This window comes from Pipistrellus kuhlii, unplaced genomic scaffold (genome assembly GCF_014108245.1).
Source record: "Pipistrellus kuhlii isolate mPipKuh1 unplaced genomic scaffold, mPipKuh1.p scaffold_m20_p_2, whole genome shotgun sequence".
Lineage (NCBI taxonomy): Eukaryota > Metazoa > Chordata > Mammalia > Chiroptera > Vespertilionidae > Pipistrellus > Pipistrellus kuhlii.
The window spans coordinates 169497197-169520472 of record NW_023425515.1 but is presented as its reverse complement, the minus strand read 5'-3'; the positions used below and the strand labels follow the sequence as shown (position 1 = coordinate 169520472).

The window sequence follows — 23276 nt, the reverse complement described above, 5'->3', positions numbered from 1 at the left end:
TAGGTAACTTTTTAGGGCCCTTTCTCAGGTTTTTTTCACCTCAGAGCCTTCTGACCCTTGAGATCTGGGTGGTCCGAGGCCAGAAGACTGCTCCTTGACCACAGAAAGGGATGGAACTGGGTAGGTTTGGAGGGAGGGTTGGATGGGGAAGGAGGAGGGATTGATTAAACTGTCCCAGAGCCTTCCCATATCTCTTCCTGATCTTCCCCACGAGCCCTTGGAAGCCCCGACAGGAGGAAAACCTCTCCTCTGCCTTCCCTGGAGCACATGAGCAGCCCCCCACTCCAGGAAACAGACCAGGCAAGGACTCCCCAGGGGAAGGCCGTGCTGAGTTTGAGGCCCAGGTGGGAGCAGCCCCCGGCTCGGGACACTGCTGCTATTGTCTCTGGAACCCCAGGACTGGCCAGGGGCCCGAGATGCTTTCGTTCCTCTTCGCTTTGCTCTATTTGTCTGCCAGAAGGCAGGGACAGCTTTTGTTTCTTTTTGGCAGCAGCTACAGAGGGTTTGAGTGTCTGAAATACAGTGCGCACCCGAGCGCCCACGGGCCAGCCACCTCTCCGTGGGACAGAAGCCAGAGGAGCCGGGCAGGAAGAGTTGACAGGATCTGCCCTGCCTCGCCCAGCGATGCCCCGTGAGGGAACTGGAAGAAAGGGGCCTTGTGTGCCACATCAGAGGACTCTGGGGAGGTGTGGAGGGACAGGGTTCTGGGACCCTGCCAGTCAGACAAAATGTGATGGATGGCTACCGCTCCAGGGATTTCTCCTCCACCATCCCCTCACCTGCTGGCAAGAGCTCCCGAGCCTGTAAGAGAATTGCTGCCTAGGTTGCCCTCCAAGACCAAGGCTAAACTTCCCAGACCTTCCCCACATTATTCTCTTTTTTTTATATTTTATTGATTTTTCACAGACAGGGAGGGAGAGAGAGTTAGAAACATCAATTAGCTGCCTCCTGCACACTCCCCACTGGGATGTGCTTGCAACCAAGGTACATGCCCTTGACCGGAATCGAACCTGGGACCTTTCAGTCTGCAGACCGACGCTCTATCCACTGAGCCAAACCAGCTTTGGCCCCCACATTATTCTTCCTATTGCAATCCCATCCACAGTGGGGGAGCAGGGAGAGTGTCTCTACCTAGAGCAGTCCAGGGGCCTACACAGCCCAGTTTATAAGCTGTTTCTGTTTCCGGAGAATTTGCAGAGAGGATACTTTTTATTCATAGTCCTCCCTACCCCTCAGGAGGTACATAAGCCAGGCCTTTGTATGCTGCATTCTAAATAGTTAAATGTGTTTGAGGAAGGGGGAGGGGAGTGTGGGAAGGGCCACCCAGACAGAAGGTCCAGAAAGCTCAGCCATGAGGGAGCTGACGCTGGGCAGGAGGACACATTCTCCTGGAGGCCAGGATGGCCTGTCCTGACCTGAGCCGGCTGCCACCACCCGGAAGGATTGCATCATGGGCTCTTCTGCCATGGACACATGGGCAGATTCTACTTGCATTCTTCGCCTCTCTCCTTCGCCACCCTCAAGGTGAAAGGCATTTTCTGAACTCCGGTTGCAGCCTCTGGCACTAGAAACTTGACAGGCACAATTGAACTAAAGCTACCAACTGGGATAGGGGCCTAAATTCCCAGGCTTGGCCTCTAAACGTAATGGGTGTCAGTAGGGATTGTCAAGGCGCCTCCACATCTCAAGGTCATTGACTGCCTGGCCCAGATAACAGAAGCCAGCCCACAGCATAGTGAGTGAGAAGCTTGCAGGGGGGAAGAAGGGGGGCAAGGACAGAGGCCTGACCTGGCTTCGCCCACATAGACCCTACCCTGAAGCCACACTTCACTCAACATGTGTAAGTATGTGTGTGTGAGAGAGAGAGAGAGAGAGACCTCACTTTTCCGGGTCATATATATTACCTCATTTAATCCTATGTCAATGTCAAAGATTATGTGATTTACCCAGTATCTCACAGCCAGTAAACTGAAGATTCAGCCCTGGAATCATCCCTTCCTTTAGATTCAGTCATCCTCCCACTTCTCAAATCCTCTCTGAGGATTGATTCCAGCTCACAGTGTTTCCCTGTGGCCTCTGTGCTCCCCCTTAAGCTTTGGGCATCTAAAAAGCAGGTACTCTGCAACCCCAGAGTTTAGCAAAGGACACACAAGAAACCCTACGGGATGTTTGTCTCATTAATCAGTGATTAGATTTATTCCTTGGTATTAATGAATTTAATTAGATTGCTCTTCTCTTGTTATTCTTTGCACAACTTTTTAAAAAATATTTTACTGATTTTTTACGGAGAGGAAGAGAGAGGGATAAAGAGTTAGAAACATCAATCAGCTGCCTCCTGCACACCCCCCACTGGGGACATGCCCACAACCAAGGTACATGCCCTTGATCGGAATCGAACCCAGGGCCCTTCAGTCCGCAGGTTGACGCTCTCTATCCACTGAGCCAAACCGGTTTTGGCTGCACAGCTTCTTTAGTTTGCAAAATCCCTTTACTGACACCCATTACGTTTAGAGGCCAAGCCTGGGAATTTATGCCCCTTCCCAGTTGGTAGCTTTAGGTCAATTGTGCCTGTCAAGTCTCTAGTGCCCAAATACATGCCTAGGTCCAATAGAAGTGACACTGAAGCAGGCTGTTCCACAGTGACGCGGGCTGCTTTTAGAGAGAAAAGATGCGCTTCCACTTCCCCTCCTGTTCCCTGGGGCCTGTGCTCAGGAAATCACTCTTTTGGGGAGAAGAAAGTCATTTTGGAGCCTGGAGTAGCCAGAGAGCTCTAAGCTCTGACTGCAAACCAATTTCTCCCACTCTGGTCTTTGAATTGAATGATAAGGCCCAACGTTTCCTCACAAGGAGCTGGACTTTGCCACAGCTGTTAGCAGTGGTGGCCTGCTGTGGAAGCAGAGCCCACGGCCCGGGCAATTACAAATCTGTTCCTCCAGGGACTTTATGTCTTGCAGAGTCAGATTAGAAGGAAGGAGGCCCCAAGAGCTACTTACAGCAAATTCTGTCCACTTGCAAGTCCTGAGGACGCCCAGCCATACCCATCTCTGGCTGTAGCCCATGAACAATGCAGAGGCCCACTCTGCCTCGTTCAGAGGCTGTTTCCATCTCCAGAGAATTGCTCAGGGGATGTTATTTTTATCCAGAACAGGACCCACTCACTGCTCCATAACAGGGAGGAAGTAAGTGCTAGGAACATAGGCTGCTTTTAATGTGTAGTTACTACTTGGCCAAGAGCATCAAAATGTCCCACAGGCGTTTTGCTACTTGAATGGACCAGTGGAAGCCTCAAACCTTTTAGCTGTTCAGCCCCTCAGCCTAAAGATTCCCCCCCCCTCCCCCCGCCCCTCTGGAGCTAATGGTAATTGACACAAGTTTTCAAAAAGCAATTTGGCAATCTGTAACAAGACCCAACACCCCCACTTCTGGGAATCTGTCCTGAGGACAGTCTCCAAATGGTTGATACAAAGACTATGTAGTAACATGAAATATATTTATGATGTCATGATTAGTCTAAGAACCGACCAAGAAATTGGCCAGAGATGGTAGTAATTGTGTTCGAGTAATTACTTCATTGGAGATTCTTTTCCCCAAACTTTACTTTAGAATCTTGATTTTACCCTCCTCTGCACTCATGGTTAATCGAGTCAGGAAACTGGCAGGAACAGCACACTCAGGATAGTTGACAAAAGTTTAATAAAGGTACTATTCCCTGTTACCAGGCCTTTCCACTCTGATTTCTGCAACTCTCAGTGACTCACTCAACAATTATTGAGCACCTACTTATCATCTTGTGAGGGAGGCAGGCTTTCAAGTACATAAATTATCACAAATAACGTAAGTAGAGTGCTGTAAGGAGTGCAAAGGGAGAAGTAAAACTGTCGGAAGGAGGTGGGAATCAAGGACGGCTTCAAAGGGAGGTGATTGGTGCATGTTCAGTTCTGAAAGTTGTCTGCCAGGACATGTACAAAGGCAGCAACGCAGGGCCTAACGCGGTGCTTTTAGGAAATTACACGTGGCTCTGCACGGCTGGAAGAAATACTGGATGGCTGTGAAGAAACTATGGGAGCCCTCACCTGCGGACTGAAAGGTCCCAGGTTCCATTCTGGTCAAGGGCATGTACCTTGGTAGCAAGCACATGCCCAGTAGGAGGTGTGCGGGAGGCAGCTGGTCGATGTTTCTCTCTCATTGATGTTTCTAACTCTCCATCCCTTTCCCTTCCTCTCTGTAAAAAGTCCATAAAATATAATTAATTTTTTTTTTAAAGAAGCTATGGGAGCAGACATGGCTTTAGTTAGATCATGCTGAGCGCTGTGCTCCAAGTGGGCTTTGTGTTTTGGAGTTAGCAGGTTTGCTTTTCAGAGAGCTGTCTGGCCTCAGTGCAAAGAGAGGACTGAATGGGGCAAGGCTGGAGGCAGAGAAGAGCGGAAAGGAGGTCCTGGCTGCTCGGCCAGCAGATAGCCTTTCTCAGCATCGGCCTCTCCCGACTTTACTTGGCCGGCGCCTCGCTCTCGGGATCTCCCTCCCCCTCCTCCCCGAGGGCCCTGGGCGGAGAGGCGAGGCCAGGCGAGGCGAGGCGAGGGTGGCCCTGCCTGGGTGGTCTCCGGCTCTACCCCCCGCGGCGCCGTTGCCTAGCAGCAGACCCGGGCCGCGCGGATCTGGGTAATTTGCGGGCCCCGCAGCCAATGGGAGAGCGTCGCCCCTGCCCGCTCCCTTTTTCTGGGGCTACAGACGCTCGCCCGGCACTGCGCTCCCACCTCGAGCCGCGCGAGCGCCCAGGGCTGCCGGCTCCGCGGGACTCACTCCGGCCGCGGCCCCCGGTCACTGCCCCCGCGGCGCGCCCGCCCCCGACCCTCTCCCGAGCGGTCCCGCTGAATCCCCACGCGGCCCCGCGGTACAGGGGGACCAGACCAGCCTATGGGGGCTCCCAGATAACGCGGGCTGGGGGCGCCCAGCCCCCCCACTCCCGCCAGCATGGCTCGGCAGCCACCCCTCGGGGAGCTGCCTCCGGACTACACGCCCCCAGCCGCACCCGCAGCGCCCCAGGTGAGTGCAGGGGGAGCCGGAGAAGGAGATGGGACCCCGGGTCCGTCACTCAGGTCAATGCGAGGTGGGAGGACGTCTCTGAGTGCCTATGTCACTGCCTGCTGGGAAAGGGGTGTGTGTGTGTGTGTGTGTGTGTGTGTGTGTGTGTGTGTGTGTGGTCGGCCAGTGAGTGTCTGTGGCTTCACCTCTTTCCACCTGAGAGCAGGTGTGCATACATGTATCCTTCTCTCAGAAAAGAGGTCTCTGCCATCCTCAGGTGTGTACTGGGTAGGAGAACAGGAAGTGGAGTTCAGTCTCATTCCCTGTTTGGCCCTGTGGCTGTGTAGGTCCACCCTGTCCTGCATCCAGAAACCAAGAGGCTAGGGCTTGGCAGAGGGTGTCCCGAGGGAGAAAATGGGAGGATCCCGTGTTGCAGCAATGCCGACCGACCCTTCTCTTTGCACCCCAGATCCTAGCTGGGAGCCTGAAGGCTCCGCTCTGGCTTCGTGCTTACTTCCAGGGCCTGCTCTTCTCGCTCGGCTGCAGGATCCAGAGACACTGTGGCAAAGTGCTCTTCCTGGGACTGCTGGCCTTCGGGGCCCTGGCCCTGGGTCTCCGAGGGGCCACCATTGAGACCGACCTCGAACGGCTCTGGGTGGAAGGTGAGTTGTAGACACTGAGCTGCCGGGGTATGGTGAGCCCAAGACAAGGACAGAGTGAGGCCTGGCCCAGGTGGCTCCTTGGTTGAGCCTTGACCTGGGAACCAGGAGGTCATGCATGGTTCCATTCCTTTCAGGGCACATGCCCAGGTTGCTGGATCAGTCCCCAGTAGGAGGCATGCAGGAGGCAGCCGATCAATGATTGTCATCATGGATGTTTCTATCTCTCCCTCTCCCTTCGTCTCTGAAATCAGTTTGAAAATGAAAATAAAAAAAGAACAGAGTAGGAGCCGGTACTGAGTTCTAGTGGACGTGGCTCTGGGTCTGGAGGGGACACCTGCCCACAGGCACCTCGGCCTCTGGGAGCCCTGCTCCCACTCACACCGTAACGAACGCCTGATGGGGTCTGTGACGAGGTCTATAGAATAGTCATCTGTGAGTAGGAGCCTATGTTTAGCATTCATTGCCCACCTTTTATGTGTATTTTTTAACTGCATGGCAGGATTTGCAAAGACACTTTTTAAAAATGACCTATATACCCTAACTGGTTTGGCCCAGTGGATAGAGCTTCGGCCTGTGGACTGAAAGGTCCCAGGTTCGATTCCGTTTAAGGGCATGTACCTTGGTTGCGGACACATCCCCAATAGGGAGTGGGCAGGAGGCAGTGGTTCGATGTTTCTCTCTCATCAATGTTTCTAATTCTCTATTCCTCTCCCTTCCTCTCTGTAAAAAAAAAAATCAATAAAATATATTTTTTTTAAAATAAAAATTAAAACGACCCATATTTTAGTAGCAAAGAAAGTAAAACATGTACTGGAATATAATAAACAACATAATACAACGCAGAATATGATTGTGTTGTACAAGAGGAGGCAGGGAGAGATCCCATCTGATCTGGAGACCAACATTTAGGACTGGAGGGTGGGGAGGCTGGATACCGTATTTTTCGGACCATAAGAGGCTCCGGACCATAAGACGCACCAGTTTTTAGAGAAGGGAAATGAAGAAAAAAAGATTCTGAAACAAATAGTGTCCTAAAATATTGTATGTGCATTAAAACCCAACATCACAGTCATAAACACATGTAATCAACCCTGTAAAGTAAACAGCAGCATTTAGAACCATTTTAGAGCCGGGCAAGCACACAGAGACCACACAGAGCCGGGCAAGTAAAAAAACTTTTTTTTAAAGTATATGTGTAGGCTATATTTGGACCATAAGACGCAGGGACTTTTCCCCCCCACTTCTGGGGGGGGGAAAAAGTGCGTCTTATGGTCCGAAAAATACGGTAAATCACCTGACTGGGCTCCAGGGAGAGGTCCCAGCCCCAGGCCCCTGCAACCATTTAGTCAATCTGCACTTCCTGGGGACCAAATGCTCACTTCCTCATGGAAGTATTAGATTAAAATTATTTCTTAGTAATAATTTTGCCAGCTCTCTGCTTTCCCGGTGCCTGGCTTCACCCGGCAGCCCTTTACCAGAGTCAAACGCCCTCCTGTTCTTGCCTAAAAATTTACGTTTGTAGGTTCCCCAAACCTCCCCCAGCCCTGGCCCACACCCAAGGGCAGGGCCTAGGTTAGAGTCTCACACTCTCGAGTTACTTCAAATGCTGGCAAGCTCTAGGATCCAGAGCAGATGTTTCTTAGAGCCTGCCTGCCAGCCTGCCTGGCTCCCACACCCCATCCCCACCCTACCCAGCCCTCTGCAGACTCTCACACATACACACTCAAGGCCAGCCCCGGGGCTAAGGGCAATGTTTATCTGTGCCTGCCTGCCCCCGGCCCCAGGACACACATGTGCATACACGCACTGACACATATCCCCACCCACACCACTGCTGCCTGGGTGGTCCCAAATTACTCTGGGATTTCCTGCCACAGCGGAGGCTGTGTCTCCGCCCCCCCCTTCTCCTTCTCCTTCTCCATTCCCCAAATCTCCCCCATCTCAACACTGCTTCAACCTAAACGTTTCTTCATTCTTTCCCCTACACCCCAGCACAGGGCAGGCTAGATCCCACCAGATTTTTGCTCCGGTTGCTGGGAGAGTGATGTAAGAGGGCGGTACCCAATTCCTAGCACTCTTTCTTTTATTTAGAATTCCGTTCTGTCCTGTACTGGCTTGGGCTGGGGGTGAGGTCAAAGCAGTGATCTTGACCAGATCTTTTCTCTCTACTTCTTTTTTTTATTTATTTATTGATTTTTTTACAGGGAGGAAGGGAGAGGGATAGAAAGTCAGAAACATCGATGAGAGAGAGATATTGATCAGCTGCCTCTTGCACACCCCCTACTGGGGATGTGCCTGCAACCAAGGTACATGCCCTTGACCAGAATCGAACCCGGGACCCTTGAGTCCGCAGGCCGACGCTCTATCCACTGAGCCAAACCGGCTTCTCTCTACTTCTGAGTGAGGCTTCTCCCAGCAATGCCCTAGGCAGTGAGGAGCTCACCTAGGTGAGGATCGGAAGGGATATTCCATTCCTTTCCATTTTGCTGACACAGAAAGCAAAGAAAGAAGTTAGACATTGGCTCTCCGCGCTCTAGGCCAGACAGAGTTCAGGGTCTCCTCCAGCTCCAGCTTTGCCTTGGTGAGAGTTGGAATGTGACGTGTCCTTTCTGATGAATTTAGAAATAAAACTAAAGGTCTCAGAAATAGATCATTAAAATAAAAATCACAACATATAGTCCAACTGGTACGTACAGAAACAGTGATCGAGGTGGTTTTAAATTGGAGCCGTCGCCAAAACCGGTTTGGCTCAGTGGATAGAGCGTCGGCCTGGGGACTGAAAGGTCCAGGGTTCGATTCCGGTCAAGGGCATGTACCTTGGTTGCGGGTACATCCCCAGCAGGGGGTGTGCAAGAGGCAGCTGATCGATGATTCTCTCTCATGGATGTTTCTAACTCTCTAAACCTCTCTCTTCCTCTTTGTAAAAAAAATCAATAAAATATATATTTTTTAAAAATTGTAGCTGGCCCTGAAAATAAATATATGGCCATTCTATCAAGAAGGCCAGGGATGGCCACGCATCAGCAGTTGGTAGAACCACTATCCACTGAAATACATAGATTTTCTTTCTAAAACCTTAGAGGTCAGCCTCGGTTCTCCTGACTCACCTCATTGGTTGCTAAAGCAGCAAACTCTTCCTTCTTACCTTCGCTCACTATAGACCCTCCTTCCCACCTTCGTGGCCATTGCTCTAGTTCAGGGGTAGGGGAACGTCCAGCCCACAGGCCCACATAAGGCCCGAGAAACCATTTTGTCTGGACCTAATGGAGGCATTAGGGGTGAGTTAACTAAATGTTTGACCAAATAACGCAGGCTAATGTTTAAGCCTATGGACTGTGAATGATGGTACAAATACCCAAATGGCCCTTGGCATGTGCTGGTTGAAGCCTTCCTTGCTCTCTGGCAGGACATTTCTGATTGTATCGTTTGGAATGCTTTCAGCCACATGAAAGAGGAAGGAAAGGCGGGCGGAAGGGAGGGAGAAGATGGGTTTGTCCTCCCCTGCAGCAGGAAGTCTGGCAGCAGACAGCAGAGAAGTTCCAGAGTGGTTAATTCAGCAACCCCGGGACTAAGTACCTTTCTCCTCTGCCTGCTTCAGCGTGCTGGGCTTTCGTCCTCGGACTTGCCATCTCCTTGTCTTGGTTGCTTCAGAACCAGAAGCCTCCAGCTGACTTCCCCTATGGTCACAAATGTGCAGACCCGATGCCGAAATTCTTCACTGGGGAAGGCAATGGAATTGCTGTGATTGGCTTCTTAGGCTAGTCAGATTTCACTCCGAGGCTGGGAAGGAGCCTCACCGGATGGCCAAGGAAAGCAAGGTCTGAGAGGTGGCTGCTCTTGCCCCCTCCCCTTCAAATCTGCCTCCACACTGCCCTCCTGTGGTGCATCTAAATCTTGCCAAGTCAGTCCCCGTTAAGAGCCCTTCCATCACTTCCTGTGGCCTAGGGGAGGCTCCAGAATCAAGGCCAAGCTTCTTAGCACACTTCCTAGGCCCTCCACATCTAACTCTTTTTTTAAATCACCCAGCCAGCATAGCTCAGGGGTTGAGCGTCAACCTATGAACCAGGAGCTTACAGTTCGATTTCCTGTCAAGGCACATGCCCAGGTTGGGAACTCAATCCTCAGTGGGGAGCATGCAGGAGGCAGTCAAGCAATGATTCTCTCTAATCATTGATTTTTTTTTTAATAAATCTTTATTGTTCATATTATTACAAATGTTCCTCATTTTTTCCCCCCTCCATTGCTCCCCTCCACCAGGTTCCCACCCCACCCTCTGTCCTTTCCCCATCCCCCATTGTCCTCATCCATAGGTGCACAGCTTTTGTTCAGGCTCTTCCCGCACCCCCCTCTCCCCTTTTCCCCGAGAATCGTCGGTCCGCTCCCCTTCCATACCTCTGATTCTATTATATTCACCAGTTAATATTGTTCATCAGATTTTTTAATTCCCTTGGCTTTTAGTTTCACTTGTTGATAGTTATGTATTTGTTGATCATAATTTTTATCTATATCTTCTTCCTCTTCCTAAAGAACCCCTTTCAGGAATTCGTATAATTCTGGTTTGGTGGTGATGAACTCCTTTAGCTTTTTTTTATTAGTGAAGCTCTTTATCTGTCCTTTGATTCTGAGTGATAACTTTGCTGGGTAGAGTATTTTTGGCTGTAGGTTCTTACTATTCATCACCTTGAATATTTCTTGCCATTCCCGTCTGGCCTGCATGGTTTCTGTTGAGAAATCAGCTGACAATCGTATGGGTGCTCCTTTATAGGTAACTACCTGCTTTGCTCTTGCGGCTTTTAATATTCTCTCTTTGTCTTTTGCTCTTGGAATTTTAAGTATGATGTGTCTTGGTGTGGTCCTCTTTGGATTCCTTTTGTTTGGGGTTCTGTGCGCTTCCTGGACTTGTAAGTCTATTTCTTTCCCCAGGTGGGGGAAGTTTTCTGTCACTATTTCTTCCACTATTCTTTTGGTATCTTGCTCTTTCTCTTCTTCTGGGACCCCCATAATTCTGATGTTGGTTCGTTTGAAATTGTCCCAGAGGTTTCTTACACTATCTTCAACTTTCTGGATTCTCTTATCTTCTTGCTTCTACAGAGGAGTGTCCTCTGGCTCTTTGTGTTCTAAATCTTTGACTTGATTCTTGCGATCTTCCCTTCTGTTTTTAGGACTCTGTATAATATTTTTTATTTCAGACAATGTATTCTTTATTTCTAGTTGATCCCTTTTCATATCCTCATAGGTCTCATTTATTTTATCAGCCTTTTCTAGGAAATTCTTGAAAAACCTTTTAAGTGTGGTTTTGAACTCTATATCCAGTCGCTTCTTGTCCTCCATTTTTGTTTGTGATCTGTTTCCTTGTCTCGGCATTTTCACAGCTTCCCTGAGTTGGTAGGGTGGCTTTGTGTGCTAAGGTGTCCTATATGGTTCAGTGGGTCAGCCTCCCAGTTACCTGAGGTGGACAGCCTCGGTGTAGCCCTTTGTGGGTTGTGTGTGCAGTCTTGTTGTTAAGCCTTGCTTGTTGTTGGTAATTTGCATTTATAGGATTAGCTATAAGGTGGGCTCTTTTTCCATGCTCATGCTGGCTGACTAATTATATTCTCCCTTTTGTAGGCATGAAAGTTTTTAACAAATATTGATTTTTGTTGTTATCAATCCTCTCAAGGTTATTTTTTAAATGATTTCTAGAGAAAGTAAAAGGGAGAGGGAGAGACCGAGAGAAGCATTGATGTGAGAGAGACACATCAATCGGTTGTCTCCCACAAGGGCCCAGACCAGGGCTGGGGATCAAATCAAAACTGAGGAACACGCCCCTGATTGGATTCAAATCTGGGATCTTTCTAGTCACTGAGCCAAACCAGCTGGGTGCCACTGTCGATTTTGATGTCTCCTCCCATTCCGTTTCCTCCCCTCTCGCTTACAGTCATTTTTTTTCTCCAGTTCTTTCTCATTTTTCTGTCACATCATTTCTCTCCCAGCAACGATTTCATAATAACTTTGTATCTGTGCCTACTATATGCTGGGCAATTTTGTAAGGACTGGGCCTTCATTTATTTTTTTTAATATATTTCTTTATTTATTTCAGACAGGAAGGGAGAGCGAGAGATAGAAACATCAATGATGAGAGAGAATCATTGATCGGCTGCCTCCTGCACACCCCCCACTGGGGATCGAGCCCACAACCCAGGCATGTGCCCTTGGCTGGAATCGACCCTGGGACCCTTCAGTTCACAGGCTGACGCCCTATCCGCTGAGCCAAGCCGGCTAGGGCAATGTGCCTGAATTTATTGTAATTCTACCAAGGTAGGCATGCTGTCCATTTTACAGATGAGGAAATTGAGGGTCAGAGACTAAGTACTTTGCCCCAAGCACAAACTAAGTGTCAAAGCCAAGGCCCAAAGCCGGGTCTGCACAGAGCCTGCGTGCTCTCCCAGCACTGCCCCTGCTTCCTGCTCATATAAGACATCCCAGGTCATCTGTCCCCAAGTCTCATCGTCACTGTCAGCCGGGATTTATCTTTTCTCTCCTCGTTGTTTCTCAGGATTCTTTATTCTCTTCAATGTCGTATTTGAAATTGTCAGTGTTTTTTCTCCTGCTTTCTTATTCTCTCTGGGTTTCTTTCTTCCAGACAGGAAGGGGCCCCAGACAGGAAGGGGCCCCCAGACAGGAAGGGGCCCCCAGACAGGAAGGGCCCCAGATAGGAAGGAGCCCCCAGACAGGAAGGGGCCCCCAGACAGGAAGGGGCCCCCAGACAGGAAGGGACCCCAGACAGGAAGGGGCCCCAGACAGGAAGGGCCCCCAGACAGGAAGGGGCCCCCAGACAGGAAGGGGCCCCAGACAGGAAGGGGCCCCAGACAGGAAGGGCCCCAGACAGGAAGGGGGTCCCAGACAGGAAGGGGCCCAGACAGGAAGGGCCCCCCAGACAGGTAGAGGCAGAACTGGGTCTAAGACCAGACCAAGGGCCCCAAGCCTCAGGGTGGGTGGCACTGTCCCCCGCCCTCCTCCAAACCAGTCAGGTCATGTCCCCTCCCAGCGTCCTCACCTCCCCAAGCCCCAGTGACCGAGCCTGACTCCATGGCCGGCACAGGCCGGGCGGGAGGGGCGTGGAGGCTGAGGCGGCCGCACTGGGACCCCTGCTGCCCGGACAGGGACCTGGTGAGAGGGACCGGGCACCCTCCCTTCCCCGGGGCCCCTGTGCTGGCACCGCTGCCGGGACAGGAGCGGAGCCCGGGGGCCTCCTGTGTGCGGGACGCGGTGTGTGCGCATCACCCCGCACGGCCTCTCCGCCAGGGCCTCTGCAGGCCCCTTGTTTCCAGGCCCCCCACCCCGCCTCTTGGCAGAACCGCGTGGCTGTGTCACTGCCGGGGCCCCTGAGCGAGGAACCGCCCGGCCCTGCTCCTTGAGGCACCCCCCCAGGCCTCCTCCTCCTCGCCCCTGCGTCCCTCTCTCCCCCACCAGCTCAGAGAGGAGCTGAGCGAGGCTCCCTCCGCTCCTCCACTCGGTGCCCCAGGCCCAGCCTGGCCCAGCTCCTACTGACCTCTCATTTTTTACTGATTTGCCCCAAGCCTAGCCAGTCGGCTCAGGCTCAGTGCTTAGACCCCGAGGCTTCCACAGGCCACACAGCGAGGCTCTGGCTTCCCTGAGGGACCCGACTCTGAGCCTGGGCGTCAGGGGGGCCGTCGGGGAGAGGCGGGAGGGGGCGGCAGGGGGGCCGTCGGGGAGAGGCAGGAGGGGGCGGCAGGGGGGCCGTCGGGGAGAGGCAGGAGGGGGCGGCAGGGGGGCCGTCGGGGAGAGGCGGGAGGGGGGTCCCGGTGGCCATCGGGGAGAGGCGGGAGGGGGGTCCCGGTGGCCGTCGGGGAGAGGCGGGAGGGGGGTCCCGGTGGCCATCGGGGAGGAGGAGGAGGGGGCGGCAGGGGGGCCGTCGGGGAGGAGGAGGAGGAGGAAGGGGCGGCAGGGGGGCCGTCGGGGGGGGGGAGGAGGAGGGGGCGGCAGGGGGGCCGTCGGGGGGGGGGAGGAGGAGGGGGCGGCAGGGGGGCCGTCGGGGAGGAGGAGGAGGAGAAGGGCTTCTCCCACTTGTGCTGGGAGGCGCCGGGTCTGACCCGCGCCCTCCCCGCCCTCCCGTCGGCAGCGGGCAGCCGGGTGAGCCGGGAGCTGCAGTACACCAAGGAGAAGCTGGGCGAGGAGGCCGCCTACACCTCCCAGATGCTGATCCAGACCCCGCGCCGCGAGGGGGAGGACGTCCTCACGCCCGCGGCGCTGCGCCTGCACCTCCAGGCCGCCCTCGCCGCCAGCAAAGTGCAGGTGTCCCTCTTCGGGAAGTGAGTCCGGCCGACCGAGCAGCTGGGAGTGAGGGGGGAGGCAGGGGAGCGGGGACCCCTCTCTGACCTCCTCCTGGGCCCCCGCTGCTGCAGGTCCTGGGATCTGAACAAAATCTGCTACAAGTCAGGGGTTCCCCTCATTGAGAACGGGATGATCGAGCGGGTGAGTGTGCGGGGGCGGAGCCTGTCCTGACGGAGGGGCGGGGCCGGGGCCGAGGCGGGAGGGGGGTGGAGAGGGGCCACACCGAGGCGGGAGGGGGGTGGAGAGGGGCCACACCGAGGCGGGAGGGGGGGTGGAGAGGGGCCACACCGAGGCGGGGGGGGGGTGGAGAGGGGCCACACCGAGGCGGGAGGTGGGGGTGGAGAGGGGCCACACCGAGGCGGGAGGGGGGTGGAGAGGGGCCACACCGAGGCGGGAGGGGGGTGGAGAGGGGCCACACCGAGGCGGGAGGGGGGTGGAGAGGGGCCACACCGAGGCGGGAGGGGGGTGGAGAGGGGCCACGGCCGAGGCGGGAGGGGGGGTGGAGAGGGGCCACACCGAGGCGGGAGGGGGGTGGAGAGGGGCCACACCGAGGCGGGAGGGGGGTGGAGAGGGGCCACACCGAGGCGGGAGGGCGGGTGGAGAGGGGCCACACCGAGGCGGGAGGGGGGTGGAGAGGGGCCACACCGAGGCGGGAGGGGGGTGGAGAGGGGCCACACCGAGGTCCCGGAGCGCAGACGGGACTCACGTGGCCTGGGGTGTCCCTGGCAGATGATTGAGAAGCTGTTCCCGTGCGTCATCCTCACCCCCCTCGACTGCTTCTGGGAGGGAGCCAAGCTCCAAGGGGGCTCTGCCTACCTGCCGTGAGTGCCCCCATCGCCCCTCCCCACCCTGGACCGGAAAAGAGGGTGGGAGTAAAGACAAAGCCTTACCCAGGGCCCAGTGACCGCCCCGCCAGGGTCAGAGCACAGCAGTCCGGCTCTCCAAGCCCCCGTCTCCACACCCCTGTCTCCTCGCCCGAAGGAAAGGCAGACCTGCCTTATTTAGACAGGACAGAACACGAAGGTCTGTCTGACCTGAGCCAGGATTTTTTTGAAAGATCCCCAGAAAGAGGCTGTCAGGGAGAGGTAGCTGGGTGTCTGCTAAGCTGTTCCTCGGGCAAAAAGGAGACCTGTGGGGAGCAGGGCCGTAGGGTCATGGATTAGACCTGAGGGTCAACGGCTTGGGGAGGGGCTGTGCGGGCTTTTCCGAGCCTTTCCTGTCTGTCCTGACGTCCGTCCTCGCCCCTCCCTCCTGACATCCGTCCTCGGCCCTCCCTCCTGATGTCCATCCTCGCCCCTCCCTCCTGCTACATCCTCGGCCCTCCCTCCTGATGTCCATCCTCGGCCCTCCCTCCTGATGTCCATCCTCGGCCCTCCCTCCTGATGTCCATCCTCGGCCCTCCCTCCTGATGTCCGTCCTCGGCCCTCCCTCCTGATGTCCATCCTCGCCCCTCCCTCCTGATGTCCATCCTCGGCCCCTCCCTCTGATGTCCATCCTCACCCCTCCCTCCTGATGTCCGTCCTCGCCCCTCCCTCCTGATGTCCATCCTCACCCCTCCCTCCTGATGTCCATCCTCACCCCTCCCTCCTGATGTCCATCCTCGGCCCCTCCCTCTGATGTCCATCCTTGCCCCTCCCTCCTGATGTCCATCCTCGGCCCCTCCCTCCTGATGTCCGTCCTCGCCCCTCCCTCCTGATGTCCGTCCTCGCCCCTCCCTCCTGATGTCCGTCCTCGCCCCTCCCTCCTGATGTCCGTCCTCGGCCCCTCCCTCCTGATGTCCATCCTTGCCCCTCGCTGGAGGCTGAGCCTGCGTTCCCTCCATGCGGAGGAGGGGGGTACAGCAGAGTCCCCTCCCCGTTGGGAGGGTGGGAATTGATCCCCGATTCTCACCAGCCACTGGCTCTCCCCTCAGCGGCCGCCCCGACATCCAATGGACCAACCTGGACCCCGAGCAGCTGCTGGAGGAGCTGGGCCCCTTCGCCTCCCTCGAGGGCTTCCGGGAGCTGCTGGCCAAGGCCCAGGTGGGCCAGGCCTACGTGGGGCGGCCCTGTCTGAACCCCGACGACCCCCACTGCCCGCCCAGCGCTCCCAACTACCACAGCAGGCAGGTGGGTTCCAGCAGGTCGGCCGGGAAAGGCTGTTTTCCCGGGACGGGAGAGAGCATCTGTGCCCTGTGCTCTGCCCGCCGCTTCCTGGATGTTGTCACCCTGTCCCCGCCGTGCTGGACACCTCCTGTTCCGTCCTCAGTCCGTTCCCCCAAGGAGCCTCCAGGGCACGAGAATTCTGTCCTTCCCCACGCCAGGAAGGCTGGGCTTTACCAAACAGACTTGCACAGGGAGACAGAAGGAGTAGCTGGGCACGGAGGTCATTCCTCGCTTCCTGAGTGTCCTGGGCCCCTGGAAGAGGGGCCTTTCCCCACAACCACCCACGTCACGCCCGCTCCTGCGGGCAGCCCAGCTCCGGCCCCTGCTCCGCCCTGCGGCCTCGCCTCGCCCCCGCAGGACACCGGCTGTTCCCTGAGCCCAGGCCGGAAGCTCAGGAGAGTTACCTGCCCTTCAGGCCTCCAGGGCTCCCGGCTCCCAAAGGGACCAGGGACCAGGCAGGGGCACGGCTGTCCACAGCCAGGGCCCTGAGCAGCGCCCCCCCTCTGCCCCCCAGGCTCCCCCTGTGGCCCAGGAGCTGAGCGGCGGCTGCCACGGGTTCTCCCACAAGTTCATGCACTGGCAGGAGGAGCTGCTGCTGGGAGGCACGGCCAGGGCCCCCCAAGGACAGCTGCTGAGGTAGGGCCCCCCCGGGACCTGGCAAGGCTGGGAGTTCACACTCCGGTTCCAGGCAGCTGGGTCAAGAGCCCCCTGCACGCCCCCCTGGCATCCAGGCCAGCGCTGACCGGACTCCCGCCCCTCCCCAGGGCCGAGGCCCTGCAGAGCACCTTCCTGCTGATGAGCCCCCGCCAGCTGTACGAGCACTTCCGGGGCGACTACCAGACGCACGACATCGGCTGGAGCGAGGAGCAGGCGGGCACCGTGCTGCAGGCCTGGCAGCGGCGCTTCGTGCAGGTCGGCGAGGGGCCGGGCAGGCGGTGCCCCGAGGCCGCGCCCCCGCCGCCCCTCACGCCCTCCCTCCCCGTGTCTCCAGCTGGCCCAGGAGGCGCTGCCTGAGAACGCGTCCCAGCAGATCCACGCCTTCTCCTCCACCACCCTGGACGACATCCTGCACGCCTTCTCCGAAGTCAGCGCCGCCCGCGTGGCGGGAGGCTACCTGCTCATGGTGGGTCCCCCTCCGGGCCCCTCCCCGCCCCCCCCCCGCCCCTGGCGCCCGCCCCGGGGACCCCGTCCACCACGGCCCTCTCCCCCCCCGCAGCTGGCCTACGCCTGCGTGACCATGCTGCGGTGGGACTGTGCGCAGTCGCAGGGCGCCGTGGGCCTCGCCGGGGTGCTGCTGGTGGCCCTGGCCGTGGCCTCCGGCCTCGGGCTCTGCGCCCTGCTGGGCATCGCCTTCAACGCCGCCACCACCCAGGTACCGCGGGGCCGCCGGGCGGGCGTGGGCGCCCCCGGCTCGGCCCCTCGGCTCCTCCGGCTGCCCGCCCTGTGCCCCCCCAGGTGCTGCCCTTCCTGGCGCTGGGCATCGGCGTGGACGACATATTCCTGCTGGCACACGCCTTCGCGGAGGCCCCGCCCGGCACCCCGCTCCAGGTGCGCCCTCCGCCGCCCGGCGCGTCCGCCGGGTGCGGCCTCCCGGTCGGGGGGCCTCGGGCTGGGGTTAACCTCTGCCTCGGTGGGTGTAGTAAACGTGCTTGTCCCCTAAAGGCTGATCATTCAGGTCCGGTGCTCAGCACAGGGCGTGTGGCCGTCCTGGTCCCAGTAACTGTTGGCAGCTGGGTGGTCATTGTCCCTCCTCTGCCTCCCCTCGCTGTACCCCGAAGACTCAGCCCCGCCCCCCCGCCCGCCCCCGTCCCGCAGGAGCGCATGGGCGAGTGTCTGCTCCGCGCAGGCCCCAGCGTCGCACTCACCTCCATCAACAACATGGTGGCCTTCTTCATGGCCGCCCTGGTGCCCATCCCCGCGCTGCGGGCCTTCTCCCTGCAGGTGAGGCTCAGGGGGAGGGCCCGGCACGGGGGGCGGGGGGCCGGGCGCAGGGCGGGCGCGGGTGGGCACCGCGGATGTGAGGTGGGCACGGGCGGGCGTGCTTCATCCAGCCCCCGCCCCCTCCCCGTCCACCCCCAGGCGGCCGTCGTGGTCGCATGCAACTTTGCCGCCGTGATGCTGGTCTTCCCAGCCATCCTCAGCCTGGACCTGCACCGGCGCCACTGCCAGCGCCTCGACGTGCTCTGCTGCTTCTCGAGGTGCCGCCCCTGAACCCCACCGGGCTGTCCTCCCCTGACACCCCCTCCTGTCCCCTCACCGGCATTTCCCGGCACAGACCCGTCACCTGTCTCTCTGCCTTCCAGCCCCTGCTCCGCGCGGGTGATCCAGATTCTGCCCCAGGAGCTGGCGGACAGGATGGTCCCAGTGGGCATTGCCCACCTGACCGCCACCGTCCACGCCTTCGCCCACTGTGAGGCCGGCAGCCAGCACGTGGTCACCAGCCTGCCTCCCCAAGCCCACCTGGTGCCTGCGCCTTCCGACCCGCTGAGCGCTGAGCTGTTCAGCCCGGGAGGGTCCACACGGGACCTCCTGGGCCAGGAGGAGGGGACAGGGCAGAAGGCGGCCTACAGGTCTCTGCCCTGTGCCCGCTGGACTCTTGCCCACTTTGCCCGCCATCGGTTTGCACCCTTGCTGCTCCAGTCACAGGCCAAGGTAAGAGTCCAGGCCCAGAGGAGCGGGGTGGCGGGGCAGGCACTGGGTGTCTCGGCCAGGGGCCTGGCCCGCCGTCTGCCGGCCGGGGCGGCCCTGGGCCTCCACCGGAGCTGCCGTTTCCCACAGGCTGCGGTGCTGGTCCTCTTTGGGGCTCTCCTGGGCCTGAGCCTGTACGGAGCGACCCTGGTGCAGGACGGGCTGGCCCTGACCGACGTGGTGCCCCGGGGCACCAAGGAGCACGCCTTCCTGAGCACCCAGCTCAGGTACTTCTCCCTGTACGAGGTGGCCCTGGTGACCCAGGGAGGCTTCGACTACGCCCACTCCCAACGCGCCCTCTTTGGTCTGCACCAGCGCTTCAGCTCCCTCAAGGCCGTGCTGCCCCCGCCCGCCGCCCAGGCGCCGCGCACCTGGCTGCACTATTACCGCGACTGGCTGCAGGGTGAGGGGGGTGCAAGGTGAGGGGGGGCTGCGGGCTGAGGGGGGCTGCGGGGGGAGGGGGGCTGCGGGGGGAGGCGGGGGGGGAGGGGCCGCGGGGGGAGGCCGGGGGGCGGGGCCCGCGGGCTGACGGCACCCTCCCCGCTCCCCCCAGGCATCCAGGCTGCGTTTGACCAGGACTGGGCTTCTGGCCGCATCACCCGCCACTCGTACCGCAACGGCTCCGAGGACGGGGCGCTGGCCTACAAGCTGCTGGTCCAGACGGGGGACGCCCGGGAGCCTCTGGACTTCAGCCAGGTGGGGAGCGGGCGGGGGCTCGGGGGGCGGGCGCCGGGCCCCACGGCCGGCCGTCAGCCCTCCCTCCTCCGCAGCTGGGCGCCAGGAGGCTGGTGGACGAGGAGGGGCTGATCCCGCCCGAGCTCTTCTACGTGGGGCTGACCGTGTGGGCGAGCAGCGACCCCCTGGGCCTGGCCGCCTCGCAGGCCAACTTCTACCCCCCGCCCCCCGAGTGGCTGCACGACAAGTACGACACCACCGGGGAGAACCTGCGCAGTGAGTCCGGGGCAGGGGGGCGCGGGGGGCTGGGGGGCAGGAAAGCCTCGGCAGGCCCTACCCCAAGGCCCTGCCCGCTGCTCCGTGCTCACTGGCCGCCTCCTCCTCCCCCCCCTCCAGTCCCGGCGGCCCAGCCCCTGGAGTTTGCCCAGTTCCCCTTCCTGCTGCGCGGCCTCCAGAAGACGGAGGACTTCGTGGAGGCGATCGAGGGAGCCCGGGCAGCGTGCGCCGAGGCGGGCCGGGCCGGGGTGCGCGCCTACCCCAGCGGCTCTCCCTTCCTCTTCTGGGAGCAGTACCTGGGCCTGCGGCGCTGCTTCCTGCTGGCCGTCTGCATCCTGCTGGTGTGCACCTTCCTCGTCTGTGCCCTGCTGCTGCTCAACCCCTGGACCGCCGGCCTCATCGTGAGTCTGTGGGGCTGGGGCTGGACAGACCCGGGTCCCATCGCCCTCCTCCCGGAGCCCCCGGTGAGCCGCCCGCCCCCCCAGGTGCTGGTCCTGGCGGTGATGACCGTGGAGCTCTTCGGCATCATGGGCTTCCTGGGCATCAAGCTGAGCGCCATCCCCGTGGTGATCCTCGTGGCCTCCGTGGGCATCGGTGTGGAGTTCACGGTCCACGTGGCTCTGGTGAGCATGGCCCTGGGGGAGGCGCGGGCTGGCAGCAAGGACCTACCAAGCACCTGCTGTGTGCTGGGACCATTTAGGAATTGGGGGGAAGATACAGTACAGGCAGGCTTTGCCTTCAAGGAGCTTGCGTTCTAGAGGTTAGTGGTAAACAAGTAAGCAAATAAATAAACAAGCAGCCATTTCAGTGGACAGGAGGGACAAAGCCTGAGCAGAGCGGAAGGAGAGAAAAGGGGACGTGGTGCCGCTTTGGGGCGGCCTTACTGCGAAGGGGGTCGGAGGCACGGGTGGAGCAGATGGCAGAGCGGGTCAGGAGGGCGCCTGCCAAGGCAGAGGCAGGAGAGCTGAGGCCGGCACCGGCCTGGCAGAGCTTCAGCTCTCCCACAGAGGAGGAGTGGGACGCGGAGGGGCCTCGACCAGCTGGAGGCACCAGCACAGACGGCTCCCTTCTCTTTCCACTCACAATAGCTCTGTTATTATTCTCATCGTAAGAACTATACCCTGCGGGGTGCGGGGGACAGAAGGCAGCAAGCGGAGAAGTGCAAAGAACAGGAATGCCGCCCTGAGAAATGGCGGCGCTGTAGTGCCCGCCGCCCAGGCAGGGAGGCAGCCACGTGGTTCGTGTTTTAGGCTTGGCGAGTCCTGTCGTCTCTCCTGCATCTCGGCCATGGTAGCACGAGAGCCGAAACAGACACTACGGAAGTGAATGGGTGTGGCTGCGTTTAAACAAAACTTTATTTACAAAAATAGGGGACAGGCTGTAGTTTGCCAGCCTATTGTGGGCATTGCTCTGTGTCTCACCAGACACATCTATAGAGTGTTGCCTGCATGGACTCGCGCACACTGCCTGGACAGTTCCCAGGAGCTCGGCCTGCCTGGCTGCTGGGGGTCAGGGCCCGCCTGGCTGCTGGGGGTCAGGGCATGGGTGACCCCAGGGACAGATGGCAGACGTTGGCACCAGGAGAGCCGGGCCTGCGTGGCTGAGGACCAGCTCCAGGACCGCTTCTCCCCCAGGGCTTCCTGGCCACCCAGGGCAGCCGGAACCTGCGGGCCGCCCGGGCCCTGGAGCACACGTTTGCCCCCGTGACCGACGGGGCCGTCTCCACGTTGCTGGGTCTGCTCATGCTTGCCGGTTCCAACTTCGACTTCATCGTAAGGTAGAGCGTAAGGGGCGCTGGGGCAGGGAGGCGGGGCCCGCCCGTGCTGGCCTCGGGGCCTGCCCACGCTGACCTCCCCCCCCCGCCAGGTACTTCTTCGTGGTGCTGACGGTGCTCACGCTCCTGGGCCTCCTCCATGGGCTGGTGCTGCTGCCTGTGCTGCTGTCCATCCTGGGCCCCCCACCCGAGGTGACCGTGCACCTAGCCCGGGGGACGGAGCGGGACGGGCAAGGGAAGGGACAGAGCAGGACAGAATGCCCTCCGCGGACAAAGAGTCTGGGCTCAACCCTCAAGGATCCTTCCAATGAGGCACTCCAACTGGAGGTGGCAGCCTCCCCCTTTGCCCAGACACCGTGGCCTGCCCCCTCGTCTCTTTATAGAACCCGCCTGAGCCTTCAGGGTCCAGAGCGAGCAGGGGGCACGGTTTGTCCCAGGCCGTGACATCTGTCCCTCGGCAGGTGTCCTGTCCTGCTGGAGGCCAACAAGGGCCCCAGCTGCCCGGCAGCCACGGCGCTGCCCCAGGCAGGTGCTGAGGGATGGAGGCTCCGCCTGGGCTCACTGGGCTGGTGTCTCCCCAGGTGGTCCAGCTGTACAAGGAGAGCCCCCAGGCCCGGAATCCCCCCGCCCCCCGAGCAGGAGGGCTGAGGTGGGGGCCGTCGCCCGCCCTGCCCCAGAGCTTCGCCAGAGTGACGACCTCCATGACCGTGGCCCTGCACCCACCCCCTCTGCCTGGCGCCTACATCCACCCCGGCTCTGATGACCCTCCCTGGCCCCCGGCCGCCACTCCAGCTGCCGGCGGCTCCAGCACCCTCCCCGCCAGGGGACCGTGTGCGGCCACAGAGTGAACGCGCAGCTGACTGGGCCAAGTGAAGTCACTGGAAAGCAGTGGGTGGTTCCTGAGTGCGGGGCGGGCTCCCGCAGAGCCTGCTGCTGCTGCTGCTGCTGCCCGCCCGCCCCCCTCCCGACTCCGCCATCACAGCCCTCCCTGATGTCTGAACAGAACCAGCACCCTCAGGGCTGGGAGCAGCCTTCCACTCTGGGTCCTGTGTGCCTGTCCCTCTGTCCAGGCAGGAGTAAAACCAGCACCCCACCCTGCGGCCCCCAGCAGACCAGCCTGAGGGGCCCTCCAGCCCCCTTTGCCAGCCCTGGCCCCCACTGCCTGTGACTCCTGGGTAGGCTCTCTGTATCCCTGCCTACCTCCTACCACATAAATTATTTATATGAAGATGTTTATTTTTGTACTTTGTACAGATGTTAGCTATGCTGAAAGGTTTATTTTTAAAGAGTGAAATATATTCTATGTGAACTCATCTCAAATGACTGTGGTGCTTTTCTTTCGACAGAGTTGGGAGTTTGCAAGCAGGAAGGTCAGGACCTAAGGCCCTGGGGTCACACTCTTCCTGGGTGGGAAAGGCCCCGGGTTTCAGTGTTTGTCACGTGACTGCAGTGTATTTATTCACATGTCGGTCATGTGCTCGGTACTGGTCTGGGTTGAGTGCTCAGCGTACAACATGATACAAATGTTTTCAGTGTCACACGCTGCTGTGTGGCTGTCAGAGCCATCGTAATCCAGCCCTGCACACCCCAGACGCCTTGCCAGCAGCATGCTGGGCGTGGGTGAGGGCATTTGGGCTTGGCGATAAGAGTGCAGTGGAAGATCAGGAAAGTGGCCCATGGAGGAGATGGGGCCTCCAGGGT

At 58.9% G+C, this 23276-nt stretch overlaps 1 protein-coding gene across 10 annotated transcripts; it reads left to right on the top strand.

The window, feature by feature from the left end:
- Positions 1–505: 505 nt before the first annotated feature.
- PTCH2 (patched 2) lies at positions 506–22888 on the top strand. Of its 10 annotated transcripts, none has more exons than XM_036446349.2 (22): positions 506–510; positions 4455–5043; positions 13807–13996; positions 14090–14159; positions 14748–14839; positions 15931–16126; positions 16677–16798; positions 16927–17074; positions 17154–17285; positions 17379–17534; positions 17618–17710; positions 17978–18103; positions 18242–18360; positions 18466–18814; positions 18941–19253; positions 19404–19546; positions 19621–19801; positions 19922–20202; positions 20287–20424; positions 21436–21578; positions 21668–21767; positions 22157–22888. In XM_036446349.2, exons 2-22 carry the CDS (start codon positions 4683–4685, stop codon positions 22421–22423), a joined length of 3720 nt encoding a protein of 1239 aa, XP_036302242.1. In that variant the 5' UTR covers positions 506–510; positions 4455–4682; the 3' UTR covers positions 22424–22888. The 10 variants fall into 10 exon arrangements, with proteins under 10 accessions (XP_036302242.1, XP_036302254.2, XP_036302253.2 ...); XM_036446352.2 differs by lacking the exon at positions 506–510 and adding an exon at positions 5492–5684 and having other exon boundaries at positions 4823–5043; XM_036446359.2 differs by lacking the exons at positions 506–510; positions 4455–5043 and adding exons at positions 5547–5684; positions 8845–8962.
- The last annotated feature ends 388 nt before the right edge of the window (positions 22889–23276 follow it).